We start from the raw sequence: 26306 nt of genomic DNA, 5'->3' as shown, positions 1-26306 counted from the left end.
CATTTCCAAACATGGAAAGAAATCACGTGCTTCACTTAAATGGTATGTTCTCTTGTCTTTCACATTTTAAAGAGAAACTGGCTTGAACGTCATTTATTAAGGAAACAGGAAGCTGTGAATTACTGGTTCCAATAAATGTGGAAAAATGTGCCATATCAAATGTGCATGTCCATATTACATATTTGTCATATAGCTTTGGCCTTGCAAAAGAAACTTTTCCACATTTTGTTTTACAACCACAAATCGAAACGTAATTCTGATTTTTACGTGATAGACCAACATAAAATAGTGGGAAATGGACAGAAAAAGATGGAGATGGTTTTCAAATTCTTTACAAATAGAAATTCTGTAAAGCATGCCGTACATTTGCAGTCAGTCCCCTTATTCAAGACTTTTCCTACTAGTTTCTAGAACCGTCTTTTGTCACAATTACGGGTTACAGTGCACAGTAAGAGATTTTGGCCACTCTGTAAAATAGCTCAACTTCTGTCAGATTGGACAGAGAGCATCTGTGAACAATGATTTTCATGCCTGGGCACAGATCCTTACCTGGGTTTAGTTTCTGGAATTTGGTTTGTCATGAATATGTTTTGATCTAAACCATTACAGTACAGCTCATGCTGTATATTTGGGATCGTTGTGCTGGAAGGTGAACCTCTGGCAGGTTTTCTTCCAGGATTGCCCTGTATTTAGTTCTATCCATCTTCTCATCAACTCTCATTAGCCTTTCTGTCCGTACTAAAAACCATCGCCATAGCATGATGCTGCCACCATCACGTTTCACAGTAGGCATTATGTCTACAGAGTTAGTTTTCTGCCAATCAGAGCGATTGAATTTCTTTTGGCTGTCTTTAACAATTGTGATTACTGCTTCCACAACAGAGTGTGACTAATAGCTGCCCTGTCAACATTCTCCCATCTGAGCTGTGGTTCTCTGCAGCTCCTCCAGAGTTACAGTGGGCCTTGCCCTGTTTTTATCGTCGCTTGTGAAAATGTAAAAAGGTTTCAAGGATATAAACACTCTTTTAAAGGATCTGTTTCACATATACAGGTCCTTCTCAAAATATTAGCATATTGTGATAAAGTTCATTATTTTCCATAATGTCATGATGAAAATTTAACATTCATATATTTTAGATTCATTGCACACTAACTGAAATATTTCAGGTCTTTTATTGTCTTAATACGGATGATTTTGGCATACAGCTCATGAAAACCCAAAATTCCTATCTTACAAAATTAGCATATCATTAAAAGGGTCTCTAAACGAGCTATGAACCTAATCATCTGAATCAACGAGTTAACTCTAAACACCTGCAAAAGATTCCTGAGGCCTTTAAAACTCCCAGCCTGGTTCATCACTCAAAACCCCAATCATGGGTAAGACTGCCGACCTGACTGCTGTCCAGAAGGCCACTATTGACACCCTCAAGCAAGAGGGTAAGACACAGAAAGAAATTTCTGAACGAATAGGCTGTTCCCAGAGTGCTGTATCAAGGCACCTCAGTGGGAAGGAAAAAGTGTGGCAGAAAACGCTGCACAACGAGAAGAGGTGACCAGACCCTGAGGAAGATTGTGGAGAAGGGCCGATTCCAGACCTTGGGGGACCTGCGGAAGCAGTGGACTGAGTCTGGAGTAGAAACATCCAGAGCCACCGTGCACAGGAGTGTGCAGGAAATGGGCTACAGGTGCCACATTCCCCAGGTCAAGCCACTTTTGAACCAGAAACAGCGGCAGAAGCGCCTGACTTGGGCTACAGAGAAGCAGCACTGGACTGTTGCTCAGTGGTCCAAAATACTTTTTTCGGATGAAAGCAAATTCTGCCTGTCATTCGGAAATCAAGGTGCCAGAGTCTGGAGGAAGACTGGGGAGAAGGAAATGCCAAAATGCCCGAAGTCCAGTGTCAAGTACCCACAGTCAGTGATGGTCTGGGGTGCCGTGTCAGCTGCTGGTGTTGGTCCACTGTGTTTTATCAAGGGCAGGGTCAATGCAGCTAGCTATCAGGAGATTTTGGAGCACTTCATGCTTCCATCTGCTGAAAAGCTTTATGGAGATGAAGATTTCATTTTTCAGCACGACCTGGCACCTGCTCACAGTGACAAAACCACTGGTAAATGGTTTACTGACCATGGTATCAGTGTGCTCAATTGGCCTGCCAACTCTCCTGACCTGAACCCCATAGAGAATCTGTGGGATATTGTGAAGAGAACGTTGAGAGACTCAAGACCCAACACTCTGGATGAGCTAAAGGCCGCTATCGAAGCATCCTGGGCCTCCATAAGACCTCAGCAGTGCCACAGGCTGATTGCCTCCATGTCACGCCGCATTGAAGCAGTCATTTCTGCAAAAGGATTCCCGACCAAGTATTGAGTGCATAACTGTACATGATTATTTGAAGATTGATGTTTTTTGTATTAAAAACGCTTTTCTTTTATTGTTCGGATGAAATATGCTAATTTTGTGAGATAGGAATTTTGGGTTTTCATGAGCTGTATGCCAAAATCATCCGTATTAAGACAATAAAAGACCTGAAATATTTCAGTTAGTGTGCAATGAATCTAAAATATATGAATGTTAAATTTTCATCATGACATTATGGAAAATAATGAACTTTATCACAATATGCTAATATTTTGAGAAGGACCTGTACAGTGTCTTGCGAAAGTATTTGGCCCCGTTGAACTTTTCAACCTCTTGCCACATTTCAGGCTTCAAACATAAAAATATAAAATTCTAATTTTTTCTGAAGAATCAACAAGTGGGACACAATCGTGAAGTGGAATGAAATTTATTGAATGTGTCAAACTTTTTTAACAAATAAAAAACTGAAAAGTGGGGCGTGCAATATTATTTGGCCCCTTTACTTTCAATGCATCAAACTCACTCCAGATGTTCAGTGAGGATCTCTGAATGATCCAATGTTGTCCCAAATGACTGATGATGATAAATAGAATCCACCTGTGTGTAATCAAGTCTCCGTAGAAATGCACCTGCTTTGTGATAGTCTCAGGGTTCTGTTCAAATCGCAGAGAGCATCATGAAGACCAAGGAACACACCAGGCAGGTCCGAGATACTGTTGTGGAGAAGTTTAAAGCCGGATTTGGATACAAAAAGATTTCCCAAGCTTTAAACATCCCAAGGAGCACTGTGCAAGCAATCATATTGAAATGGAAGGAGTATCAGACCACTGCAAATCTACCAAGACCCGGCCGTCCCTCTAAACTTTCATCTCGAACAAGGAGAAGACTGATCAGAGATGCAGCCAAGAGGCCCATGATCACTCTGGATGAACTGCAGAGATCTACAGCTGAGGTGGGAGAGTCTGTCCATAGGACAACAATCAGTCGTACACTGCACAAATCTGGCCTTTATAGAAGAGTGGCAAGAAGAAAGCCATTTCTCAAAGATATCCATAAAAAGTCTCGTTTAAAGTTTGCTACAAGTCACCCGGGAGACACACCAAACATGTGGAAGAAGGTGCTCTGGTCAGATGAAACCAAAATCAAACTGTTTGGCCACAATGCAAAACGATATGTTTGGCGTAAAAGCAACACAGCTCATCAACCTGAACACACCATCCCCACTGTCAAACATGGTGGTGGCAGCATCATGGTCTGGGCCTGCTTTTTGTCAGCAGGGACAGGGAAGATGGTCAAAATTGATGGGAAGATGGATGGGGCCAAATACAGGACCATTCTGGAAGAAAACCTGTTGGAGTCTACAAGAGACCTGAGACTGGGACGGAGGTTTATCTTCCAACAAGACAATGATCCAAAACATAAAGCCAAATCTACAATGGAATGGTTCACAAATAAACGTATCCAGGTGTTGGAATGGCCAAGTCAAAGTCCAGACCTGAATCCAATCGAGAATCTGTGGAAAGAGCTGAAGACTGCTGTTCACGAACGCTCTCCATTCAACCTCACTGAGCTCCAGCTGTTTTGCAAGGAAGAATGGGCAAGAATTTCAGTCTCTCAATGTGCAAAACTGATAGAGACAAACCCCAAGAGACTTGCAGCTGTAATTGCAGCAGAGGGTGGCGCTACAAAGTATTAACGCAAGGGGGCCGAATAATATTGCATGCCCCACTTTTCAGTTTTTTATTTGTTAAAAAAGTTTGACACATCCAATAAATTTCATTCCACTTCACGATTGTGTCCCACTTGTTGTTGATTCTTCACAAAGAATGAGAATTTTATATATTTATGTTTGAAGCCTGAAATGTGGCAAGAGGTTGACCAGTTCAAGAGGGCCGAATACTTTTGCAAGGCACTTTACATCCACACACAAACAGACATACATATATATTTATATACACTCACCGGCCACTTTATTAGATACACCTTTCCAACTGCTCGTTAATGCAAATTTCTAATCCGCCAATCACATGGGAGCAACTCAATGCATTTAGGCATGTAGACATGGTCAAGACGATCTGCTGCAGTTCAAACGCTCGGTTTGATCAGAATCTACTGGGATTTTCACTCACTACCATCTCTAGGATTTACAGAGAATGGTCCGAAAAAGAGAAAATATCCAGTGAGCGACAGTTCTGTGGGCGCAAATGTCTTGTTGATTCCAGAGGTCAGAGAAGAATGGCCAGACTGGTTCGAGCTGATAGAAAGGCAACAGTAATTCAAATAACCACTCGTTACAACCAAAGCATGCAGAAGAGCGTCTCTGATGCACAACACGTCAAACCTTGAGGTGGATGGGCTACAGCAGCAGAAGACCACACCGGGTGACATTCCTGTCAGCTAAGATCAGGAAACTGAGGGTACAGTTCACACAGGCTCACTAAAATTGGACAATAGAAGATTGGAAAAAGGTTGCCTGGTCTGATGAGTCTCGATTTCTGCTCCGAAATTCGGATGGTAGGGTCAGAATTTGGCGTCAACAACATGAAAGCATGAATCCATCCTGCCTTGTATCAACAGATCAGGCTGGTGGTAGTGGTATAATGGTGTGGGGGATATTTTCTTGGCACATGTTGGGCCCCTTAGTACCAATTGAGCATCGTGTCAACGCCACAGCCTACCTGAGAATTTGGGATGTGGTGGAACGGGAGATTCGCACCATGGATGTGCAGCCGACAAATCTGCAGCATCTATGTGATGCTATCATGTCAATATGGACCAAACTCTCTGAGGAATGTTTCCAGTACCTTGTTGAATCTATGCCTCAAAGGATATATATATATATATGTCTTTCCATACTTCAATTGGTCTCTTTTTAAGTGTAGGATTCAAAAAGGGTCAGGGTATTCATTCAGTGTTCATTAAATCGGAATGTAAGTATCTCAATCCGTAGATGCCATTTTCAAAATGTGGTTCAATTCCATTTAACTGTAACTGAGTCCTGTAGAAAAAACTCACTCATCAGTTTAGAAAGCTTAAATGAAGGGCATGTTATGTTTTATAATCTTAGTTTGTCTTACCCAGTTTTATAAACACACCGTACAGTTGCAGTCAGCTATAGTTCTTCTCATTAATTACATTTTGTATTTATTTCAAGTAACTAGAGTTTGTTTCAGTTAACTCAAGTTTTTTCTATTTCAGTCCAGTCCAGTAATTCTGTTGAGGTGCATTTCATCTTGTGTTAAATTTGAGTATAATTTGATCGTTCTGAACCTGACTGGAAAAAGTCCAAACATCTGTTGAAATCATGTTTTGAGAGGAGAGATATTCCCTTTCTGGCGCTTTTGTTTTATCATAAAGAACTGACCTAATATTATAATGGTACTGTTGAGGATCAGACCTGCTCTTGTAGTCTCTAATTATTGTTGTGGCAACCCTTAGGTGGCATATAGATAATACCTTATTTAATAAATAACACTGAGCATCAGACAGTTTAAAATGTTTTTACTCTTCAAGCAGGCAGTCCATGGCCAGGACTGCTTCCCCAGTTTACCTCTTGGTTGAACTGTTTCCCCAGACCTAAAAACTAAAAATTCCAATTATTTTCATATCAGAAAACAATTTAAATTAAATGTATCCTGCCACATACAGGTCCTTCTCAAAATATTAGCATATTGTGATAAAGTTCATTATTTTCCATAATGTAATGATGAAAATTTAACACTCATATATTTTAGATTCATTGCATACTAACTGAAATATTTCAGATCTTTTATTGTCTTAATACGGATGATTTTGGCATACAGCTCATGAAAACCCAAAATTCCTATCTCACAAAATTAGCATATCATTAAAAGGGTCTCTAAACGAGCTATGAACCTAATCATCTGAATCAACGAGTTAACTCTAAACACCTGCAAAAGATTCCTGAGGCCTTTAAAACTCCCAGCCTGGTTCATCACTCAAAACCCCAATCATGGGTAAGACTGCCGACCTGACTGCTGTCCAGAAGGCCACTATTGACACCCTCAAGCAAGAGGGTAAGACACAGAAAGAAATTTCTGAACGAATAGGCTGTTCCCAGAGTGCTGTATCAAGGCACCTCAGTGGGAAGGAAAAAGTGTGGCAGAAAACGCTGCACAACAAGAAGAGGTGACCAGACCCTGAGGAAGATTGTGGAGAAGGGCCGATTCCAGACCTTGGGGGACTTGCGGAAACAGTGGACTGAGTCTGGAGTAGAAACATCCAGAGCCACCGTGCACAGGCGTGTGCAGGAAATGGGCTACAGGTGCCGCATTCCCCAGGTCAAGCCACTTTTAAACCAGAAACAGCGGCAGAAGCGCCTGACCTGGGCTACAGAGAAGCAGCACTGGACTGTTGCTCAGTGGTCCAAAGTACTTTTTTCGGATGAAAGCAAATTCTGCATGTCATTCGGAAATCAAGGTGCCAGAGTCTGGAGGAAGACTAGGGAGAAGTAAATGCCAAAATGCCAGAAGTCCAGTGTCAAGTACCCACAGGCAGTGATGGTCTGGGGTGCCGTGTCAGCTGCTGGTGTTGGTCCACTGTGTTTTATCAAGGGCAGGGTCAATGCAGCTAGCTATCAGGAGATTTTGGAGCACTTCATGCTTCCATCTGCTGAAAAGCTTTATGGAGATGAAGATTTCATTTTTCAGCACGACCTGGCACCTGCTCACAGTGCCAAAACCACTGGTAAATGGTTTACTGACCATGGTATCACTGTGCTCAATTGGCCTGCCAACTCTCCTGACCTGAACCCCATAGAGAATCTGTGGGATATTGTGAAGAGAACGTTGAGAGACTCAAGACCCAACACTCTGGATGAGCTAAAGGCCGCTATCGAAGCATCCTGGGCCTCCTTAAGACCTCAGCAGTGCCACAGGCTGATTGCCTCCATGCCACGCCGCATTGAAGCAGTCATTTCTGCAAAAGGATTCCCGACCAAGTATTGAGTGCATAACTGTACATGATTATTTGAAGGTTGACGTTTTTTGTATTAAAAACAATTTTCTTTTATTGGTCGGATGAAATATGCTAATTTTGTGGGATAGGAATTTTGGGTTTTCATGAGCTGTACGCCAAAATCATCCGTATTAAGACAATAAAAGACCTTAAATATTTTAGTTAGTGTGCAATGAATCTAAAATATATGAATGTTAAATTTTCATCATGACATTATGGAAAATAATGAACTTTATCACAATATGCTTATATTTTGAGAAGGACCTGTATACCATAATTTTTACATAACATGAAACAGACATTCATTTCACAAAAACAGACAAAATGGACAGACATTGACCACATAAAACATCGATTACCCTGTAAATACCAAATTTTAGAGTGGAACCACTTTGTGTCACTTAATGGTTAAAAATAATTTCTTACCATTTTCTGGTGACCTGACAATTATTTCGGGACCCAAACAAGCTCCATCAAACTATTGCTTTAACTTGTTAAAGCGTCTTTGTGGGTGAAACTTGCTAATATGTTTCTCCTCCCTGTCTTCAAGCCTGCTCCTACAGAACAAGCAGGGAGCTCATTTTCTAGTGATTCTCTCAGTCATTCTCTCACTTCACACACACGTTCACACACTCTGGCCAACCAGGCGGTACAGCACCGTTTCCTGGTCCAAATGAGAGCTTATTTCGTTATCTCTCAGACACCAAAGTTTATTCACAATAGAGTTTATTCAGTGAGCTATGGTCTGTTAGCTTAGCATGTAGCAGTCAAAGTCCGTCAGTGTAATGTGTCCCCCGTCACTTCCGTCAGCTCACTGTTATTGACTCACACACATTCACACTGGCCGGTTGATGTTACACTTTTATATTTATACAGCTGTTTACTCAAAAAGGAGCCAGCAGCTTTTAAAATTTTCTTAAGGAAAAATTACTAGTCATTGAAACTCAAGACCCCCTCTCGGCAGCCCTTTTGGGTTCTTTAAGAGAACCGCAGGACTTTGAAACCATGCCGAGGATTCGCATTTATCTCTGCGTGTTTACTCACAAGGAAGTAAGCAGCTTTAAGAACTTTTAAGAAGTCCAAGGAGCCACTGAAAACTAATACTTCCCCTTGGCGGCGCTTCCGAGTTCTTTAAGAGAACTCAGGACCTTGAAACCTAGTCAAGTATTAGCTGCCTCATTCAGGGAGGTCGCTTTATATTGTGTGCGAGGAAAAACTATCTTCCCTTGCATGCAATAAAGGAAATTCAAACCTTCTCCCCCAGACTTTAGTCTCTTTTAGAAGATTGTACCTTTCTTCCCGGTGTGACACCTAAAGTCGCACCGCTTATTAACACGTCTTATCACTTCTTAACGCATTCGCAACAATTATTCGGAACTCCAAGAATTACAAAACAGCTCACTCAGAACTAACAACACAGCCAGAGTGTTTTTACAGGAAAAACACTGGAAATGTTTTTATAGGAATCTCACTACCTTTTAGTTTGCGGCCTCTGCTGTGATGTTTTGTCCTTCCGTGGCAACCCTATCCAAAAGTGGTTTTCGCCTCTGGGGCGCGGGCGGAAACACCAATTTGTCCGAGCTACTGCACCCTGTTGGCGGTCAGACGTCTCGGAGTTCCTCTGGTACTTGGTCCCCAGAAGCGATCACACACTCTATCTAAAGAGTCTTAAAGGAACGACTCTCAACCAGTTTCTAACTTTTAGCTCCTTTAATCTAAATTAGGCAGAGGAATGATTACAGAGATCTGCGCTGAGGCTCTCGTCTCGGACCGTCGCAGTCTGTTAGAGGATGACGAAGAGCCTCGATAGAAGGTCACATATAGTTTTTATATCTGGCACTTTGATGCAATGGATGTTCCCTCCCTCAGTGATTATCAGTAGACTATGTGTCACCATGTGTCTATCTGTTAGGTTGTGTAGTAGCAGGTGTCCATCCTTAATCTAAGTGTGCTGTAGCATTCTAATCAAACCAGTTATACCAGCTGCTCCACCATCAAACCCAGTGCCCCAGCCTTCGGTCATTCGTGACAGACCTTGGGCCATTTATCCTTGTAATGTGCGTCGATGAGCATTCTTATCCTATTCTAACAAAAGGGAAACAGAACTTATACTTTATATAACTATGGTATAAATGGGAAAAACAGCTATGAGTCATATTAATAATGGTTATTCCCGACCTCATAAAGTGCAGTTTCTCGCTATTTTACCGTCCGATCTGTTTACTTCATATATGCTTTAGCTTTGGGAGTGTGAATAACAGTGATTTTGACAAATAATCAATGTTATTTCCTGCTGTCTCTATAAATATGCAGAGTCATATTGTTTTTGTAGAACTCGTGACCCGCCAGTTAAACATGTGGCTGCCTGACTCAGTCATGTGACCTTAATCTCGGAACACCGGCTGCTGCTCAGTGTAGACTTTCCCCACTAACTCGTCAGTGTCCAGCTTGTCTCGGCTGCAGGGGGTCCATTAATTACCCAGTCCTGTCCTCCCCGCTGTGACAGAAAGGTGTCAGACATGTCTCGGACTGCCGCGGTTCTGGTCCTGCTTTCGGTCGTTCTGTCCGCTGTTTCTGCCGGAGTGTTTTTCAACCAGAAGAAGCCGTGTTATGTCCGCACACCGAGGAGAAACGACTTCGGTCTGAGGTTAGTGGGGCTGCTTTTTCACTAACTTTTACCTAGAAGTTACAAATCATTAAAGTGGTCGGTGGGAATTTATTTTGTTTACTTCATCTAAAAGCGTCGGTAGCTTTTAGCTACTATGAGCTTTTAGCTAATCAGAGAGCAGCAGTTCTGTGAACAAAATAAGTTGCCTCAAAGATGAGGAATATCTTTATTTTTATTTATTTTTTAATACTCTTCTATATAAGAGGGCGTACATCACATAAAGTGGCTTAAAATAAGCATCCATTACAAAGTGTGGAAGTTTTGGTTGAATTTTCTTCCTGTTTTTGTGCCAGTTGGAGCTAAAGGAAATACAGTAAACCAACAGATTACCGTCAGAGTTTCCCTGTTAGCGTCTAACCACAAACAACGAGGTTGAGTCGAGCAGGCGGAGGAAGTAGACGGGCTGCAGCTGCACAGTCGTCGCTGAAAAGAGGAAGCTTTTGTGGAACGAGATGGGGGGGATTTACACAGGTGTCTCTGAGTAAATTTAGATTTAATCAGAAAGCTCATTGATTTAACTAATTCAGTTCAAAAAGTGAAATGCATTATATCCAAATTAACATATTTAAAATGTTTGTTTTTGCACATTTTCGTTTATGGCTTACAGGAAATGGAAAATCAAGAATAACCTTTTTAAAACAAATCTAATATTAGATGAGATCAATTAAAACGAAAGTTAGTACAAAATGTAATGGCCCACGCAATTATGGGGTAGACTGCTGACTTGACAGTTGTCCAGCATAAGCCTTTTAATGTTTATGCTAATTAATCTGGATGTTTGGAGTGCATTATGTAAGCATATTGGTGGAAAGTTGGGTGGAAGGAAAACCTGTGGTACGAAAAGGGAGCTGAAGCAAAGTCCATTTAAGAGGGGGAGGTTCAAAGCCACCACACAAGGATGAGTCCAGGACATGGGTTACAACTGTCACATTTCTTGTGTAAAGCCACTCCTGATCTATAAACCACACCAAAAGCATCTTACCTGGGCTAAGCAGGAAAAGACTGGACTGTTATTTAGTGGTCCAAAGTCCACATTTGAATGTTATTTGTGCATTTTGATTTGGAAATGAAGGTCCCAGTGTCTGGAGTTAGGGTAGAGAGCAGTGACTTCGGGAGCTATGTCATCTCTGGTGATGGTTTTATGAAGCTGTAAGATTCCCAGTCAGCACAGTTGCCCACCTGGAAATTTTAGAGCACTTCATGTTGACTAGTCTGCTGACTAGCTTTATGAAAATTTCATTTTCCAGCAGGACTTTGTACCGGCCCTCACTGCCAAAACAACCCATACCTTCTGGTATTACATTTTTATAGGGAATCTATGGCGTATTTAAACAGTCGAATTGTGTCACTTTAGACATGTATGGTATGAGATTCTCATTGTGTGATAATTTTGAGCAAAAATAGTGCGGTTTCATTTGTATCACGGTGTTTACAGCTTGATGCAGGTGCTTTTATTTTATACAGAAAAGCTACAGTTATTCCTCTTGCAAAATAAATAAATAAATAAATAACGCAGTCCGCTCATTAACAGACGAGCCACTCATCGCTCTCCAACAAGCTTTTAAAACAGCATTATCCTAACGAGTGATGGAGGGCGATGCTTTAGTTGCAGCTCTCAGATTTTTGCAAGCGGACGTATTACCAAGCAGCTAAGTTGGTATTTCTTGTAAGCTAGGTAAAAGCGTATTAGTCTACTTTCAGCCAGCTGAGCTGCTGTGCACAGCAGTATGTAGGGGAGGGTCAGCACGGCATTACTGTTATTCAGCAGAAGAAAACACTGTTCACTCCAGCGCCTCCATTGGCATCTCGTTTAAAAGACTTTAGCCTGTAGGTTTGATATGAGGGAAGATCTTTCCAGTTTTTGAAACCTTAACTCTTTGACTTGATACCTGGAAGCGGCCCCCCTTCATCATTTTAGGGAACAAGTTCTCTCCTTGTATGTGCAAGTAGTTTTATTTCTCTAAATGTTCCCTAACTGGCCAAAATGACTGTAAAATAAAGATCTACATGGTGTTTTTCTTTTAAAATGTTTTCCTTTGTGCAGATTTAAAATGGTCACATAGGTTAATGAATAATTCTTAACTGAACAATTAAACAGTTCTTGATTTATAGAAACTTCAACTATTTGTAAAAAAGCAAAAAGTATTTTTTTTAAAGCTTTGTTTTGCATGAAGACAGCCTTAAATTGACACAAACATGAAAACCTTAACATGTATACCGGTCGAAGCTGGACTGAAAACTTTAAAATGATTACAGATTCTTTACAATACAGTTTGATTTTGATTTTTGATTTTAAACCTATATGAAAACAAAACAAAAGCAATTCTTAGGTTTCTGGAAAATAAAGTTAGTCTCTTCTTGTACAATAAGGCGTTTATGCAAGAACCACCGTTTACTTCAGTTTAGGGTGGAAAAATACCACCACAGCTCTGCATTTACTGGAGTTGAATGAATACTGAAATGAATATTTGTGCAAAGTGGTAATATAAGCCTTGCAGAACCATCCGTCAGGTTTCTTTTACAGTTCTGGATGTGTGCGATAAAACATTTGAGAAGTAGAGGATGCTGTTCCTCTAGAGTTTGTAAGTGGAGTTATTTTTGAGCTTAAAGAAGTGAAACGGAAGGGTGAAAAATAACCTTGACGGTTTTACTTACACATTTGAACTGAGAATGTAGGCTCAGTAACAATGACCATTCCACAAAACAAGTGTGTTTGTGGTGTCGGATTAAAAACCGGGTCATTATGGATTTAAATGTTCTCTCAGCAGGAGCATAAATTGTAGTTCTGCTCAATTAAAAGTCTGAAAATCATATAAACTGAATCTACACCAAGGTAAAAACAAAACAAAAAAACCCCAGAAAGTTTCCTCTGTTTTCCAGAACCAGTCCTCGACCCCATGAGTACCTGAACATCTCTGAACTGCCCAAGGTGTGGGACTGGAGGAACATCAATGGAACCAACTTTGTCAGCACGACTCGCAACCAGCACATTCCCCAGTACTGTGGCTCCTGCTGGGCACATGGCAGCACCAGCGCCATGGCAGGTATTAGTCGGCATACTCTAGCTGTCACACACTTTAAAACACTCTGTGGTTGAGGCATCATCACTGGATAGAAATATATTTTTACATGTTTGTAGCAGTTTCATTTCCTCTTCTAACCAGACAGAAACTGGTTGAGGTTATCATTTCATCTTTAAAGCATTATTTTTCTGCCCTTTTTAGATCGCATCAACATCAAGAGAAAAGGAGCATGGCCTTCTGCCTATCTCTCTGTGCAGCATGTGGTCGACTGCGGTAATGCTGGCACTTGCCACGGAGGGGATCACACTGGAGTTTGGGAGTATGCCAACACAAACGGCATCCCAGATGAGACCTGCAACAACTACCAGGCTAAAGACCAGGGTAAGAGAGCCAAACCTGTGGAGTAATAGGAGGAAAAGCGTGCATCCAGCGTGAATCAGACATTTACATGCTCTGTGTGTCCTGAAAGAATGCAAGCCCTTCAACCAGTGTGGCACCTGCACCACCTTTGGACAATGCAACATCGTCAAGAACTACACTATGTGGAAGGTGGGAGACTACGGCTCTGTCAGCGGGAGAGAGAAGATGATGGCTGAGATTTACGCCAAAGGACCAATCAGGTTAGTAACATTTGGGTCAGGTTTAAATTTAAAATTCAGTTGGGATGATGGTCCAGATTCCATTACATCAGGTCTGTTTCATTTTATGATACACATACAAAAATGCCTGCATGAAGACTGCCAGGAAACAGAAACACACAGCGGACATGCGTGCAAACACAACTCATAATCACAGTCTGAAAATACTGGCCAAACACTTCAGTTGACATAAAGTACCTTGCAAAAGTATTCATGCTTTTTTTTCTTTTCTTTTTTTTTTAAAATCACAGAAAACATGGTCTTTAAAATGTTTTCCAAATAAAAATCTGAAATCTGATTGGATTCTGATCCCCCTTTTCTCTCATACCCCTAAATAAAATCCAGCAAACCAATTGCTTTCATAAGTGTCCTTATTAGTTAACAGAGTCCACCTGTGTGTAATAAAATTTTAGTATAAATCCAGGTGTTCTATGAAGGCCTCAGGAGCTGCGGGGATCCACGACCCAGGTGGGGAGTCTGTTTACAGGAAAACTATTACTTGTGCCCTCCACAAATCTGATCTTCATGGAAGTGTGGCAAGAGGAAAGCTATTGTTGAAAGAAAGCCATGAGAAATCTCATTTAGAGTTTACCACAAGCTGTTTAGAGGACACAGCAAACCTGTGGTACACACTGTGTGGTGGAAAGCCACCCTGATCACAACATCCCCACTGTGACCCATGGTAGTAGCAGCATCATGGTGCAGGTATCCTTATTTTTCAACAGGGAGACTGAATACAATCTCCAAACTTTTTAAACATTTTAATTGGGGAGGGGGCGAAGCCATGTATCATTTTTCATTTACTTCACAAATATGCACTCTTTTTGTGCAGTCTGTCACAAATAATCTGCTGATGTTTGCAGCTTTGAGAAGAAAAAAAGTTGAAAAAATTCAGGGTTCTTTATTTTTTGAAAAGATGATTCACTTGTGATGAATCTCTACCCTCCCCCCCTTTATTATATTTCTCTTTTTCATTAAGTTTAGATCAGCAAGTTTTTAAGAACCCACCAAGAAGCTAATTGAGCCTGAATAATCCAGTGATGGAAATATCCACAGTACCTCGACAGACTTACAGAAAACCCAAAGAACAACTTCTTAGGAACCTTCTTATGAACATGGTGTGAAGAAAAAAATTGTATCAGTGTTTAACAAATGAAACTTTTGCACAATACTGTATCCATCACAGCAGCTCTCCAAGCAGGAAACCTGACAAAACATTTGCATGGAGATATACATAGATACACTCCTTACATGTTAATGATAATTATTAATGGTCATTTTAAGAGGAGATGACACAGGGTGGCAGATTACCTTTGGTACATGCTTAGGTTACAGGATTTTATTATAGAAGATATTTATTGAAGCAAGTTTTAGTGAACTCTGTTCTGCCTTTACAGGTCCTTCTCAAAATATTAGCATATTGTGATAAAGTTCATTATTTTCTATAATGTAATGATGAAAATTTAACATTCATATATTTTAGATTCATTGCACACTAACTGAAATATTTCAGGTCTTTTATTGTCTTAATACGGATGATTTTGACATACAGCTCATGAAAACCCAAAATTCCTATCTCACAAAATTAGCATATTTCATCCGACCAATAAAAGAAAAGTGTTTTTAATACAAAAAACGTCAACCTTCAAATAATCATGTACAGTTATGCACTCAATACTTGGTCGGGAATCCTTTGGCAGAAATGACTGCTTCAATGCGGCGTGGCATGGAGGCAATCAGCCTGTGGCACTGCTGAGGTCTTATGGAGGCCCAGGATGCTTCGATAGCGGCCTTTAGCTCATCCAGAGTGTTGGGTCTTGAGTCTCTCAACGTTCTCTTCACAATATCCCACAGATTCTCTACGGGGTTCAGGTCAGGAGAGTTGGCAGGCCAATTGAGCACAGTGATACCATGGTCAGTAAACCATTTACCAGTGGTTTTGGCACTGTGAGCAGGTGCCAGGTCGTGCTGAAAAATGAAATCTTCATCTCCATAAAGCTTTTCAGCAGATGGAAGCATGAAGTGCTCCAAAATCTCCTGATAGCTAGCTGCATTGACCCTGCCCTTGATAAAACACAGTGGACCAACACCAGCAGCTGACACGGCACCCCAGACCATCACTGACTGTGGGTACTTGACACTGGACTTCTGGCATTTTGGCATTTCCTTCTCCCCAGTCTTCCTCCAGACTCTGGCACCTTGATTTCCAAATGACGTGCAGAATTTGCTTTAATCCAAAAAAAGTACTTTGGACCACTGAGCAACAGTCCAGTGCTGCTTCTCTGTAGCCCAGGTCAGGGGAATGCGGCACCTGTAGCCCATTTCCTGCACACGCCTGTGCACGGTGGCTCTGGATGTTTCTACTCCAGACTCAGTCCACTGCTTCCGCAGGTCCCCCAAGGTCTGGAATCGGCCCTTCTCCACAATCTTCCTCAGGGTCCGGTCACCTCTTCTCGTTGTGCAGCGTTTTCTGCCACACTTTTTCCTTCCCACAGACTTCCCACTGAGGTGCCTTGATACAGCACTCTGGGAACAGCCTATTCGTTCAGAAATGTCTTTCTGTGTCTTACCCTCTTGCTTGAGGGTGTCAATAGTGGCCTTCTGGACAGCAGTCAGGTCGGCAGTCTTACCCATGATTGGGGTTTTGAGTGATGAACCAGGCTGGGAGTTTTAAAGGCCTCAGGAATCTTTTGCAGGTGTTTAGAGTTAACTTGTTGATTCAGATGATTAGGTTCATAGCTCGTTTAGAGACCCTTTTAATGATATGCTAATTTTGTGAGATAGGAATTTTGGGTTTTCATGAGCTGTATGCCAAAATCATCCGAATTAAGACAATAAAAGACCTGAAATATTTCAGTTAGTGTGCAATGAATCTAAAATATATGAATGTTAAATTTTCATCATGACATTATGGAAAATAATGAACTTTATCACAATATGCTAATATTTTGAGAAGGACCTGTATATAGTAAACATTCTTGTTCCAGCGTGTTTCAGTAACGTCTACAACCCTAACCAGAAACAGGAAATGACCCGAGATGTTTTATTTTCTTCAGCTGTGGGATTATGGCCACAGATAAACTGGATGCGTACACTGGAGGTCTGTACTCTGAATACCAGGAGGAAGCTTTCATCAACCACATTGTGTCGGTGGCTGGATGGGGAGTAGAGGACGGGGTCGAATACTGGGTCGTTCGCAACTCCTGGGGAGAGCCATGGGTGAGACATTCTTTATTTGCCATTATTCTCAAATCTTATGTCAATCTAAACTATTGTGAATTGTAAACACACAAGCGTAATTTTTTTTATTCTTGAATGCTTCCATCGACCAAGTATTTTCATACAAAAGACTTGTTATACCACAAAAAAGTACTTCTAAACAAGTCAACAGTGAAGAAGTAAAATACCCCAAAAAAACGTATTTGTTCTGGAATCACTGTTGGCAAAAACTGACCTAAAACAGGCTGAGGTGGAAAAAAAGCTGCTTAAACAATCAGGTCTTGGAGAGAAAATGGTCCTGTTAAAAGTTTGGCCAATTCGTACCGATGTCCGGCCATTTTTGTCCCTCAAAGTCAGTTTAATTTTCTTTGTAGTCAAGTATGTTCGTGATCTATTCAGATGAATAGCCATAAAAATGCTCAAATCTCAAATATAATTGGATAAATTCTGAGCTCTTTGTACTACACCCTATCTCCATTTATTTGGAGTTTGATCCCAAGCCCCATTTGGGCCAGCTAACTTATTGAATGACAGATTATAACCCGATTACCTTTTTAAAATACTTGCTGGAAATATTATGGGCCCAATCACTGTCTAGAAACAAGAACGTTGTTGATGCTTGTTCCCATTAAGTTACATTATCAAGGTCTTCAAACTTCGCTGGATCAGGTGTCATTTCACATAACTCCAACGATGGACTGACATTCTTCACAACACTGTCAGGAAAATAAGACTAATATATCGACATGGTGCACAGAGGAACTGCACTTTTATACGAAGTGTGTTCACATATTGTTAAAACAATGCATAAACACATTCTTCTTGAGTTTGTGTGTTTGTAATTTTTGAATATGCCTCGTCCTAGTGTCAGCAAAAACAAGTCAACATATTTCACCTGAAAAAAACGTTTATGGAAATTTTTTGTTTTAATGTTAATTAATGTGACGTCAATGCTTCTTATTGGAGGTGGTTTGATGGGCATTCGACAGCCTCCAGAATCTTTACAGAATACCAGACTAGTAGTTTAAGCTCGATTCACTTCAGATCAGAGTTTTTAAGAACAGATAGGAAAATCAGAACTCAAGATTAAAAATCTGTCAATGTCTGAGGAATGACTCGGTTTTAAAATAAATCATAACAACCTAAGTTCTGTCAGTTTAAAAAAAACAATCTGATCTTATGACCTAAACAGGCTTGTAATGTTATGTTTTGCATAGATTTAGTGTTTTAAAATATCCCAGATCACAATACGTTGTTATATTCAACCTCTTAGTATCTGAATTTACAATTATATAGAAAAATCTATTGTTTTTGTTGTCAGACATTAAATTAAGTAAAGGTTGTTTAAATATGAGAAATGGAAAAGATTAGAGACCGCTGGGCATAACTGTGCTTCTAATATGGTCTTTGGTTTGGTTAATCAGAATTAGTCATATAAATACACCAGCTTGGCTGTGTGGTGGTTTGATGAGAATTTGAGGGGTTATTCTAAGTAAATATTTATTTTTTTAGCAGACACTCTTTCTCATTGTTTGTTTTCTCCTCAGGGTGAGAAGGGCTGGCTCAGGATTGTGACCAGCGCTTACAAAGGAGGAAGCGGCAGCAAGTACAACCTGGCGCTTGAAGAGGACTGCATGTATGGAGATCCCATCGTCCCCAAAGATTACCTTTAGATGAGCTCTTGGTCAGGCTGATGCTGTAATCTGTTGTCTTCCTGTCACGGGGCGAAGGGAAACTTTACATGCCTCGATAAAAAGGGAATCCTTTTTTTTTTATACTTTTAAATTCAATGCCAAGGTCTGAATATTTTACTGAAGAGTACACCTGCAGGCTGAAACAATTTTTAATTGGTGGAGGGTTTGATGCATCTGTTAAAACCTTTTTTGTCTAGAGAAATTTAAATGCAGTTTGTTGAAGAGACATTTTGTTCTGCAGGATATTCTACGCAAACACTTTAATTTGTAAGGAAACCAAAGCAAGCAGACACTGAATGTTTTCAGTTACTGATTATTGCACTATAATATATTATAAAGGAGATACAACTTTTATGTGCCTTATTAGCACTTAATGTCAATTATTGCTACTTTGGGCTAAAGATTCTTCAGCATAAAGATCGAATCATCTCCTTTGTTTCAAACTGTGCCAATAAACACTGATGATTCATACATCCTTTGGGAATTCTCTATGTAAGGTTTATACAGTTAACATTAAACAGTTTTTATTTTTTCCCAGCATAAATGGAGGATCCAACAGCCACCATTGGGCAAGAAATGGTGTACATCCTGGACAGGTCACCAGTCCAACACACACAGAGAATTCAGAGACAGATCATCCTAACAGTCATGTTTTTGGATTTGAACCCAGGACCTTCTTGCAGCAAGGCACCTGGTTGACCGTGCAGCACGATAAGAGGAAGATGATTTTGTTTTATTTTGGGGTTTTTAGTGAGAAAATTAAGAAGGTCAGACAAAACACATTTTTATTGTAAAAAAAACAAACCATGAACTCAGATAAAACATAGAAAATAAAATATACACATGAGGAAAAAACATTTAGCTGCATCTTCAGAGGCCTTTCCTCTTGAGCAGCAGCTGTTTGGTCAGCCCAACATCTGACACTGCTGCCTTGTCAAGAAGTCCATCTCGGAGCTGAACCCTGGATTCTCATTGATCTGGTCTTCTTGGACCTTTCCTTGTGAGTTTCGACATTTTCAGCATCATTTCCATCTCAGTTAATCATAATGAAGTTTGACTTGCAATGAGCTGAAAAGGTTAACCACACGTTAGGCTTTCAAAAGGATGAAGCAACATCTCTCTAGAAACCGAAAACTAAGTAGCAAAGGCGAATTAGAGTAGAGTGAATTTTAACCTGTCCCGTTACTTACCAATAAACTCAGCAACCGGGTCATGTTCTCCTTCGGTCCGGATTGTTCCTGCGATACTGTCGTTCTCCAGGATGGGTAAAAAGAGCTGTACGAAGTCCGATGTGTAGGGAGGTGCGATCACATCCAGCACCTTAAAGAGAAACACTCCCTGCTAAACTTTGTTAAAAAAAACAAAACATTCATTTGTTTTTTTTATAAAAAGGTCCATCTCCTAGTCGATTACACCAGGCGGCTGAATACAAATGGACTCCACACTTCAGATTTGAATTTGTAAAAATAAACAAGACATCTCTGCCTTGTCTGATAAATGGGATTAAAAGGTGACTACTGCCATAAAATCAAAAGGAAATCCCAATAACATTCATAGCAGTATGTCAAAATGTGACAAAAAAGTATAAAAAATATTGCAAAGTATTATCGTTTTACACACAAATTCACAGAAACTGGTCAAAGTACTAAGATTTCTGGATAATAATGGTAGTAGTAGTGGTTTTGTGTTTTTCTTACAACCTAGTAGCAAACGTTTAGGCACTGATAAACATCTTTAGTCTGGATGAATGAATTTTGTGTTAGCAACAAACATCAAGAGAAGAAATAGTTTGTCTTCAAACAGACCACTAAAATGAGCTCTATAAAACATTTTGATCCGAAACTCAAAAGCAGCTGTTACCTCAGTGACAAAGTATCTAATGAGGGAGATATCCGTGTTGAGTTTCTCCAAACACTTGCGAATGTAGCCGACGACCGGCAGAACGTAGCCGCGGCTCAGCAGGTGGACCATTCGGTCCAGCAGAGTCTTCTTCAGCTCCAGCTACGATGGAAACAAAACATTGCTGAGATGCTGAGAATTCAACCGAGACCTGAAGAAGGTATGACACCGCCACAAACATCCACCTGCTCCATGACGTCCAGCTGAGAGTGCTCCGTCTCAAAAAGCTTGATGAGCAGTTGGAGGACCTGCGGATGCAGCAGCTGGTGGCACGTACAGATCTGAGGTGGAAGAAAAATGTGTTGCTTTCGTCAGATTTCATCTGAAGGAGCAAACGCTTCCATCTGTTAACGTTGTCATACCTCATCTAGTAAGGCTAAATGGACTGGAGTGTGGTCTGTTTGGAGCTGGAAGTAGCGGGGCTCCGACACTGTCCAGTCCACCCACTTTAAAACTCCCATAGCGACCACTGGAAACCTGCGGAGCAGTGTGAAAGAAGGTTCCTGTAACGTCGAGCTGTACAGATACGATCAATGAAACTGGACCGAAAAACACAGATTGGTAGGTGGCAAGACCAGAGAAAGGGGGAAACTATAAATCAATGTAAAAAGCCTTCTGTTTTTTCTAGAAATCATGATTTTTAGCTTTTAGCAAATGGAATCTGGAAAATGTATGGAAACTTTTTCCAAACATTGTTTCCAAACTGCATAGAAACCATGACGAACAGATCCCAGAACAGAAACGGCAACAAAAAATGAGATTTTGAGGATCTTGGCGTCTGACTCACCGGATGCACTGGTATAAGGTGCCGAGTTCAGCCACCAGCTCTGTAGCTCCTTTGTTCTCATTGCAGCAAAGGCTGTGCACAGTCTCAATGGCCTTAGATGTTGACTTCAACTCGTCTTTATTGATGTTGACTCTCTTGTTCTGATATGTAAACAAAGGTAGGAGGGCTGCTGTTATAGTGGTTTAAAACAGGAAGACAGGCAAAGAGCATTGTTATAGTCTGTACCTTCTTCCATGTCTCAACCACACTAGCAGCGTAGGCCAAGATGTGGATGTATTTGTGTTTATGGTCCTGATTAATTTTTGACCCAGGCTTAAAAAGTGACTGCATAAAAAGGTCCAGAAAGGCCGGTACCCTGATCTAAAGACAAGAAAATAGTTTCAGGTATTAGAAGCTCAAGGATGCAGTGGATATAAATGAAATGAAAGAGATTTCATTTCTACCAGCTCCACAGGAGGAGGGTCCATGCTGCTGAACATCTTGAAGAGAACTGTGATGTCAGCAGGATTCAGGGCTCCTTTAGACAACATGGCGCCCAGTGCCTGACAGGCTCGAGGGTAGGCTGCTGCTGTACCAAGAGCAAGGGTTATCTGACTGGCATCGTGACCCCTGTGATAAACAGCATCAGCATGGTTGTTACTGGCATTCATCATAAACACAGAGACAAACCAGCCACCTTATTTTCCATCATAAAAGAATTGGCAACAGAACAGGAAGCGTTCTGGGAAGTTAAACATTATGAGATTTTCCATCCCTGCCAACACATAACCCAACTTTTTGGTCTCTTCAGTCTCATGCAGTCAATTACATTTATTCAGTGGTCCAACCAAAATGAACTGGTCAACCCTCCCTAAGTAACATGCTTTGGCTCAGTTACGAGGAAACAGTACCTCTCGTGTGCAGACTTCTGGACCTCTTGGCTGATCCTACGAACAGCTGAACCGCCCTGCTCCTCCTGAGCCAGGATAGACATCATTGCCTGGGCAAAGAGGTACGTGTGCTCGCCGTGACACACCATTTTCTGCAGGAAAGAAGAATGAACGTCTGCAAGGATTATAGTTTCCAACTGAGATTTTTTTATTTATTATTATTGTTAATAAAACCGATTGAAATCAGGCCTTCTGTAGTTTTCTTTGGACTTTCCAGTACTTTTATCTGACCCAGGCACCTCTCTCTGACACCATGATGTTTTTATCACTTTATTCACAGAATTAAATTCCATAAAAGCCCGGCTTTATAAAAGAGAGAGTGACTTGTTTTTTTTAGCTTCCCTCTCCCTTCTTGGTATTTTTGTTTGTTTTGTGTGAAAGAGCAGTAGATCTCCATTCATTGATGGATGGAGATCCATAGATGGGTGGAGATCTACAGTGGCAAGTATTCTAACAACTTTAGTTCTCTTTCACCTATAAAAAAACAAAAAAAAAAGCATACAGACTCACAGCAAATTCTGGCAGGTTTTTCTCCAGGTTTTCTTCTCCTCCATCCAGCAGCGTGGCTAAAGAGGTCCTCAGGACGCGGGAGAACACCTCCAGCTGCTGACACGCTGTGGAAACACTAGTAATCTCTCCTTGATAACCAGCATCGGAAATTAGCTGAACACAAACAGGCAAAAACAAATTATAAAGAAGCTTTCTTTGGCCATCGACTTAATTCGTCAACACATTAATTTATTTGTGAATTTCATGGAACTAACTATGAGTGCAATAAGTATGGTACCAGGACATCAGAAGCAAGTTTACAGTCAATACAGGAACTGATAAATTGGTTAATCTGATTGTCTTTAATTTCAGATCAAATAAATTAGAAAAAAACAGCCCCTCCCCCTACAGATGAGAAAATACAATAACATTAAAAACAGTACTGTACCTTTACAGTGAAATTAAGCATCAGGCAGTCAGGGTGAGCCTCTGCCAGCTTATAGAAGAGATCCCTCCATGTCGTGTGTGCTATCATCTGCTCGAGCCAAGCAGGAGTCTAAAAACAAATCAGACTTGGATTTAGATTCATATAAAGGAGCAATATTGGGAAAACATGCAACAGCAGTATTATTGTGGAATTTTATCATGGTAATATGGGGTTGCAGTAAAACCTTTTCCATTACAATATCACTTTCTGTGAGCGTCCGGATCTGCTAAACTACATTTTATGGCAATTTATATTTAAGAGTCCATACAACTGGGTAAATACATTATTATTATGTAGAAAGAGCATGCTTGATACTTTGAACCTAATGTTCTACCAAACACTGCATCCAAGCAGTCATACACTGACATGCAGTGACGAATGCAATTCAATACATCATGCGATTCTAATAGGGACAGACTGTAATGTATTCGCTACTGATTGCAAACAAGATGCTCATGAAACCCACCTCTCCTTCAACGGTGAAGATGGAATCTGCTTTCTGGGGGTCAAAGTGCTTTATCAGGAGACTCTTGAGGTGATTTTCTACTCGCTCTTGAACCTGAGCAGGTTCTACACCTGTAGCCCCAAAAAGAAATATGTTTCAGATTAGTAACTGATCCTCAATACAGCACACATTCTAAAGAGTTTCTGAAACAATAATTATTTCATAACTCACCCATCTGAATAAGCCACTCTGCCAGCAGATTAACAGTCTGTGCAACAGCAGAGTAGTTCTCAGAGAGAAGCTGGATGACATGTTCTGGAGAGCCACCTGCTTGGAAATATCTGCAACAACAGCAGCAGCAGGACTTCTAACACAGCATTTACCTTTATTGTTATTGCCTTCCTATTAATACAACCTTAATAAACTTTCAATTTTGTTTTTGAGCAATTTTTTTTAGCCATTCAGAGCTTGGCTTGCAAGTATAGGTCAAATCAGAATTCATGGCTCCATTAATTACAGCAAGTTGTCCAGGTCCTAAAACCGCAAAGCAGTCACAGACCATCACACTACCACCACCATGTTAGACTGTTGGTATGATTTTTTTTTCTTAAATGTAGTTTTTGATTCTCAGGCAGTAATTAGGCCTGGGTGTCGCTAGTGAAACTGAACCAAAGATGTGATTAATGATAGTTCATTTATTATATAGCAAGAAGGGAAATTGTATATTTATATAGGGCTAGGTTTCTTTGGTTAGCTTTTCCTCTTAATACGTAAAATCATCATTTGAGTGCCACTTTTTGAATTTACTCAGTTGATCTGATCTGAAAAAACGTAATTGTAACAAAGAGTAAAAACTGACGTAATCTGTATAGCACGGTGTTTAATGTTGCATACGTCACTGAATGTTGCGAACGTGGGCAAATGATGCCCCCTTCTGGTCATTTTAAATATTAACACTCACTTATTTCTAAATACACAAAACACACCCAATTATTTTTCCAATAATAAATAGTAGACGGGTGGGAGCGATGTTGCTTAGAGTCTTGGATATGTCAAAGATTTATTTGTGTTAGTATTTTTTTTTTATGCTTTGCCAGACACTTCCTCTGCTTTTTAGATCAAAAATGCTCTACTGACTTGCAATAAAACTTTTTTATTTAAATCGATTTAAAAAAAAAAAAAATCTATTTTAAAGTAGAAACTTACCTTTTGAGGGTGTTGAAAACTGCCGGCTCCATGATGTAATCTCTGCTGGAGAATTTCTGCAGACAGTCCTCCTGAACTTTTCCATCATTTTCTTCATCGTAACCATCCTCCTGATTCCACAACACATGCAGCATGTAAATATAGACAAGTTTCACGCAGCGTGCATCCACTTTCCAACATTAATTCTGGCCATAGTATACATAACTGATAAGCAAATATTAGGACAATAACATACAGAATAGAAATCCCATCATATTTAGATTGTCTGGGAGCTTTTGTGTCACAGTTACAGACTGAAGCAACTGTATTCTTCGTAACAATATCAATATTCAGTATTATAACTTTACGTTGCCTATTGCTAAAAGTAATAAACCGAATATAAGCATTTAATATGATTTAATGTGGAGACATAAATATCACAAAAAGATGACGTTGCTAAACTTTAACAAATTGGAGTAATGCTCATTATCCGTGTATTTAGTTAGCCTGCTAACCGAGCTAATGCTAACTAACGGCCATAAAACAGCAACAAGTCCCGCTCTCACCAGGGGTCCGTCCGAGCTTTCCCAGTCTCCTGCACCTCCGTAATACACCTCGTCCATGGCGACGGGAAGAAAAGGAGACGCCGCGCCAGCACCGACCCAGCAGTTAAATGCTGCCTCTTTAGCAAGTAAGCTAACAACAACTGGAGGAAGATGGCGACACGGTGACCTGAGCGTTTTCCCCGAACACAGACTGACAGGCTCATTTGTTTCAAGTTAAAATCACATCCTGAAATTGGTTGTCCTGGTGCTTCAATTACATTTATTTTAACTAAATAGCATTAGCGGCCATTTAATTCGATCAAATATTTCTAGCTTTTAATAAATATTTTCACTGCAGTAGCTAGGAATTAAAACAATTAGAAAAATCAAAACTTTTAATTTATTTCTGTTGGGAAAACATCTTATATTGATCCGAATAATTGATTTAAACAAAAAATAGTTAATTATATTATAGATTTTGGGTTAATTTTTACAAACCTCTTTTGCCAAATGCCAACAGGACAACAATTGTTCTGTTTGACTCAGAGGGAAATTGGACCATTTCCCTCTGCACAGTCTCTCTAGATCCCCCAGAGTCCTAACATTAAGATCTCGGCACTGAGATGACCATGCAAGAAGGTTCATTTCATGTCTAGAGATGTTTCTATGCTTATTAACTGGCACAGTTCACCAGGCATTTTTTCAGAATGACTCGAACAAAGTTCCTAGAGCCTTTGGAAGGGAAACAGCCCCATGACCTGTGGTCCTCTAATCCACCACCATATCAAACTGGGGGTGTGAGGGGCTTTTTCCACATCTTCATATTGTGTTTTATGCAAGACCCCCCTGGAGTGTTTGTTGTTGAAAAGCTTAATCTCAGATTAATGTCACCAAAGCATGTGATTCTAATTAAAGTCCCAGTAACGTTCAGCAAATTCCACGTATTTACATTTGTGATGG

The 26306-nt window shown here is 40.4% G+C and overlaps 2 protein-coding genes across 2 annotated transcripts; one reads left to right on the top strand and one right to left on the bottom strand.

Moving 5' to 3' along the window:
- Positions 1-9719: 9719 nt before the first annotated feature.
- Positions 9720-19051, top strand: ctsz (cathepsin Z). The gene is made up of 6 exons (XM_047346385.1): positions 9720-9985; positions 12887-13050; positions 13231-13410; positions 13499-13649; positions 16724-16886; positions 18434-19051. The coding sequence occupies exons 1-6, from the start codon at positions 9858-9860 to the stop codon at positions 18557-18559; spliced, it is 912 nt and encodes a 303-aa protein (XP_047202341.1). The 5' UTR covers positions 9720-9857; the 3' UTR covers positions 18560-19051.
- Positions 19052-19348: 297 nt separating this feature from the next.
- Positions 19349-25507, bottom strand: nelfcd (negative elongation factor complex member C/D). Its single transcript, XM_047346386.1, has 15 exons — positions 25368-25507; positions 24823-24932; positions 23848-23957; positions 23638-23747; positions 23133-23240; positions 22706-22858; positions 22157-22287; positions 21710-21875; positions 21492-21626; positions 21267-21406; positions 20842-20956; positions 20665-20760; positions 20441-20581; positions 19771-19900; positions 19349-19648 (listed from the first exon to the last, which is right to left on the bottom strand). Exons 1-15 carry the CDS (start codon positions 25422-25424, stop codon positions 19614-19616), a joined length of 1737 nt encoding a protein of 578 aa, XP_047202342.1. The 5' UTR covers positions 25425-25507; the 3' UTR covers positions 19349-19613.
- Between the last annotated feature and the right edge of the window lie 799 nt (positions 25508-26306).

The sequence above is a fragment of the Girardinichthys multiradiatus genome, chromosome 20, assembly GCF_021462225.1.
Source record: "Girardinichthys multiradiatus isolate DD_20200921_A chromosome 20, DD_fGirMul_XY1, whole genome shotgun sequence".
NCBI lineage: Eukaryota > Metazoa > Chordata > Actinopteri > Cyprinodontiformes > Goodeidae > Girardinichthys > Girardinichthys multiradiatus.
This window is presented reverse-complemented; position numbering and strand designations above follow the sequence as displayed.

Excerpts from the sequence above, each read along its gene's own strand:
- nelfcd (XM_047346386.1), bottom strand. The coding sequence starts at position 25,424 with ATGGACGAGGTGTATTACGGAGGTGCAGGAGACTGGGAAAGCTCGGAC. Across the intron at positions 23,748-23,847 it reads AGAGTGGCTTATTCAGATGG|GTGTAGAACCTGCTCAGGTT; the intron begins GTGAGTTATGAA and ends TTGGGGCTACAG. Across the intron at positions 23,241-23,637 it reads TCTTCACCGTTGAAGGAGAG|ACTCCTGCTTGGCTCGAGCA; the intron begins GTGGGTTTCATG and ends ATTTGTTTTTAG.
- ctsz (XM_047346385.1), top strand. The coding sequence starts at position 9,858 with ATGTCTCGGACTGCCGCGGTTCTGGTCCTGCTTTCGGTCGTTCTGTCC. Across the intron at positions 13,411-13,498 it reads CTACCAGGCTAAAGACCAGG|AATGCAAGCCCTTCAACCAG; the intron begins GTAAGAGAGCCA and ends GTGTCCTGAAAG. Across the intron at positions 13,650-16,723 it reads TACGCCAAAGGACCAATCAG|CTGTGGGATTATGGCCACAG; the intron begins GTTAGTAACATT and ends TATTTTCTTCAG.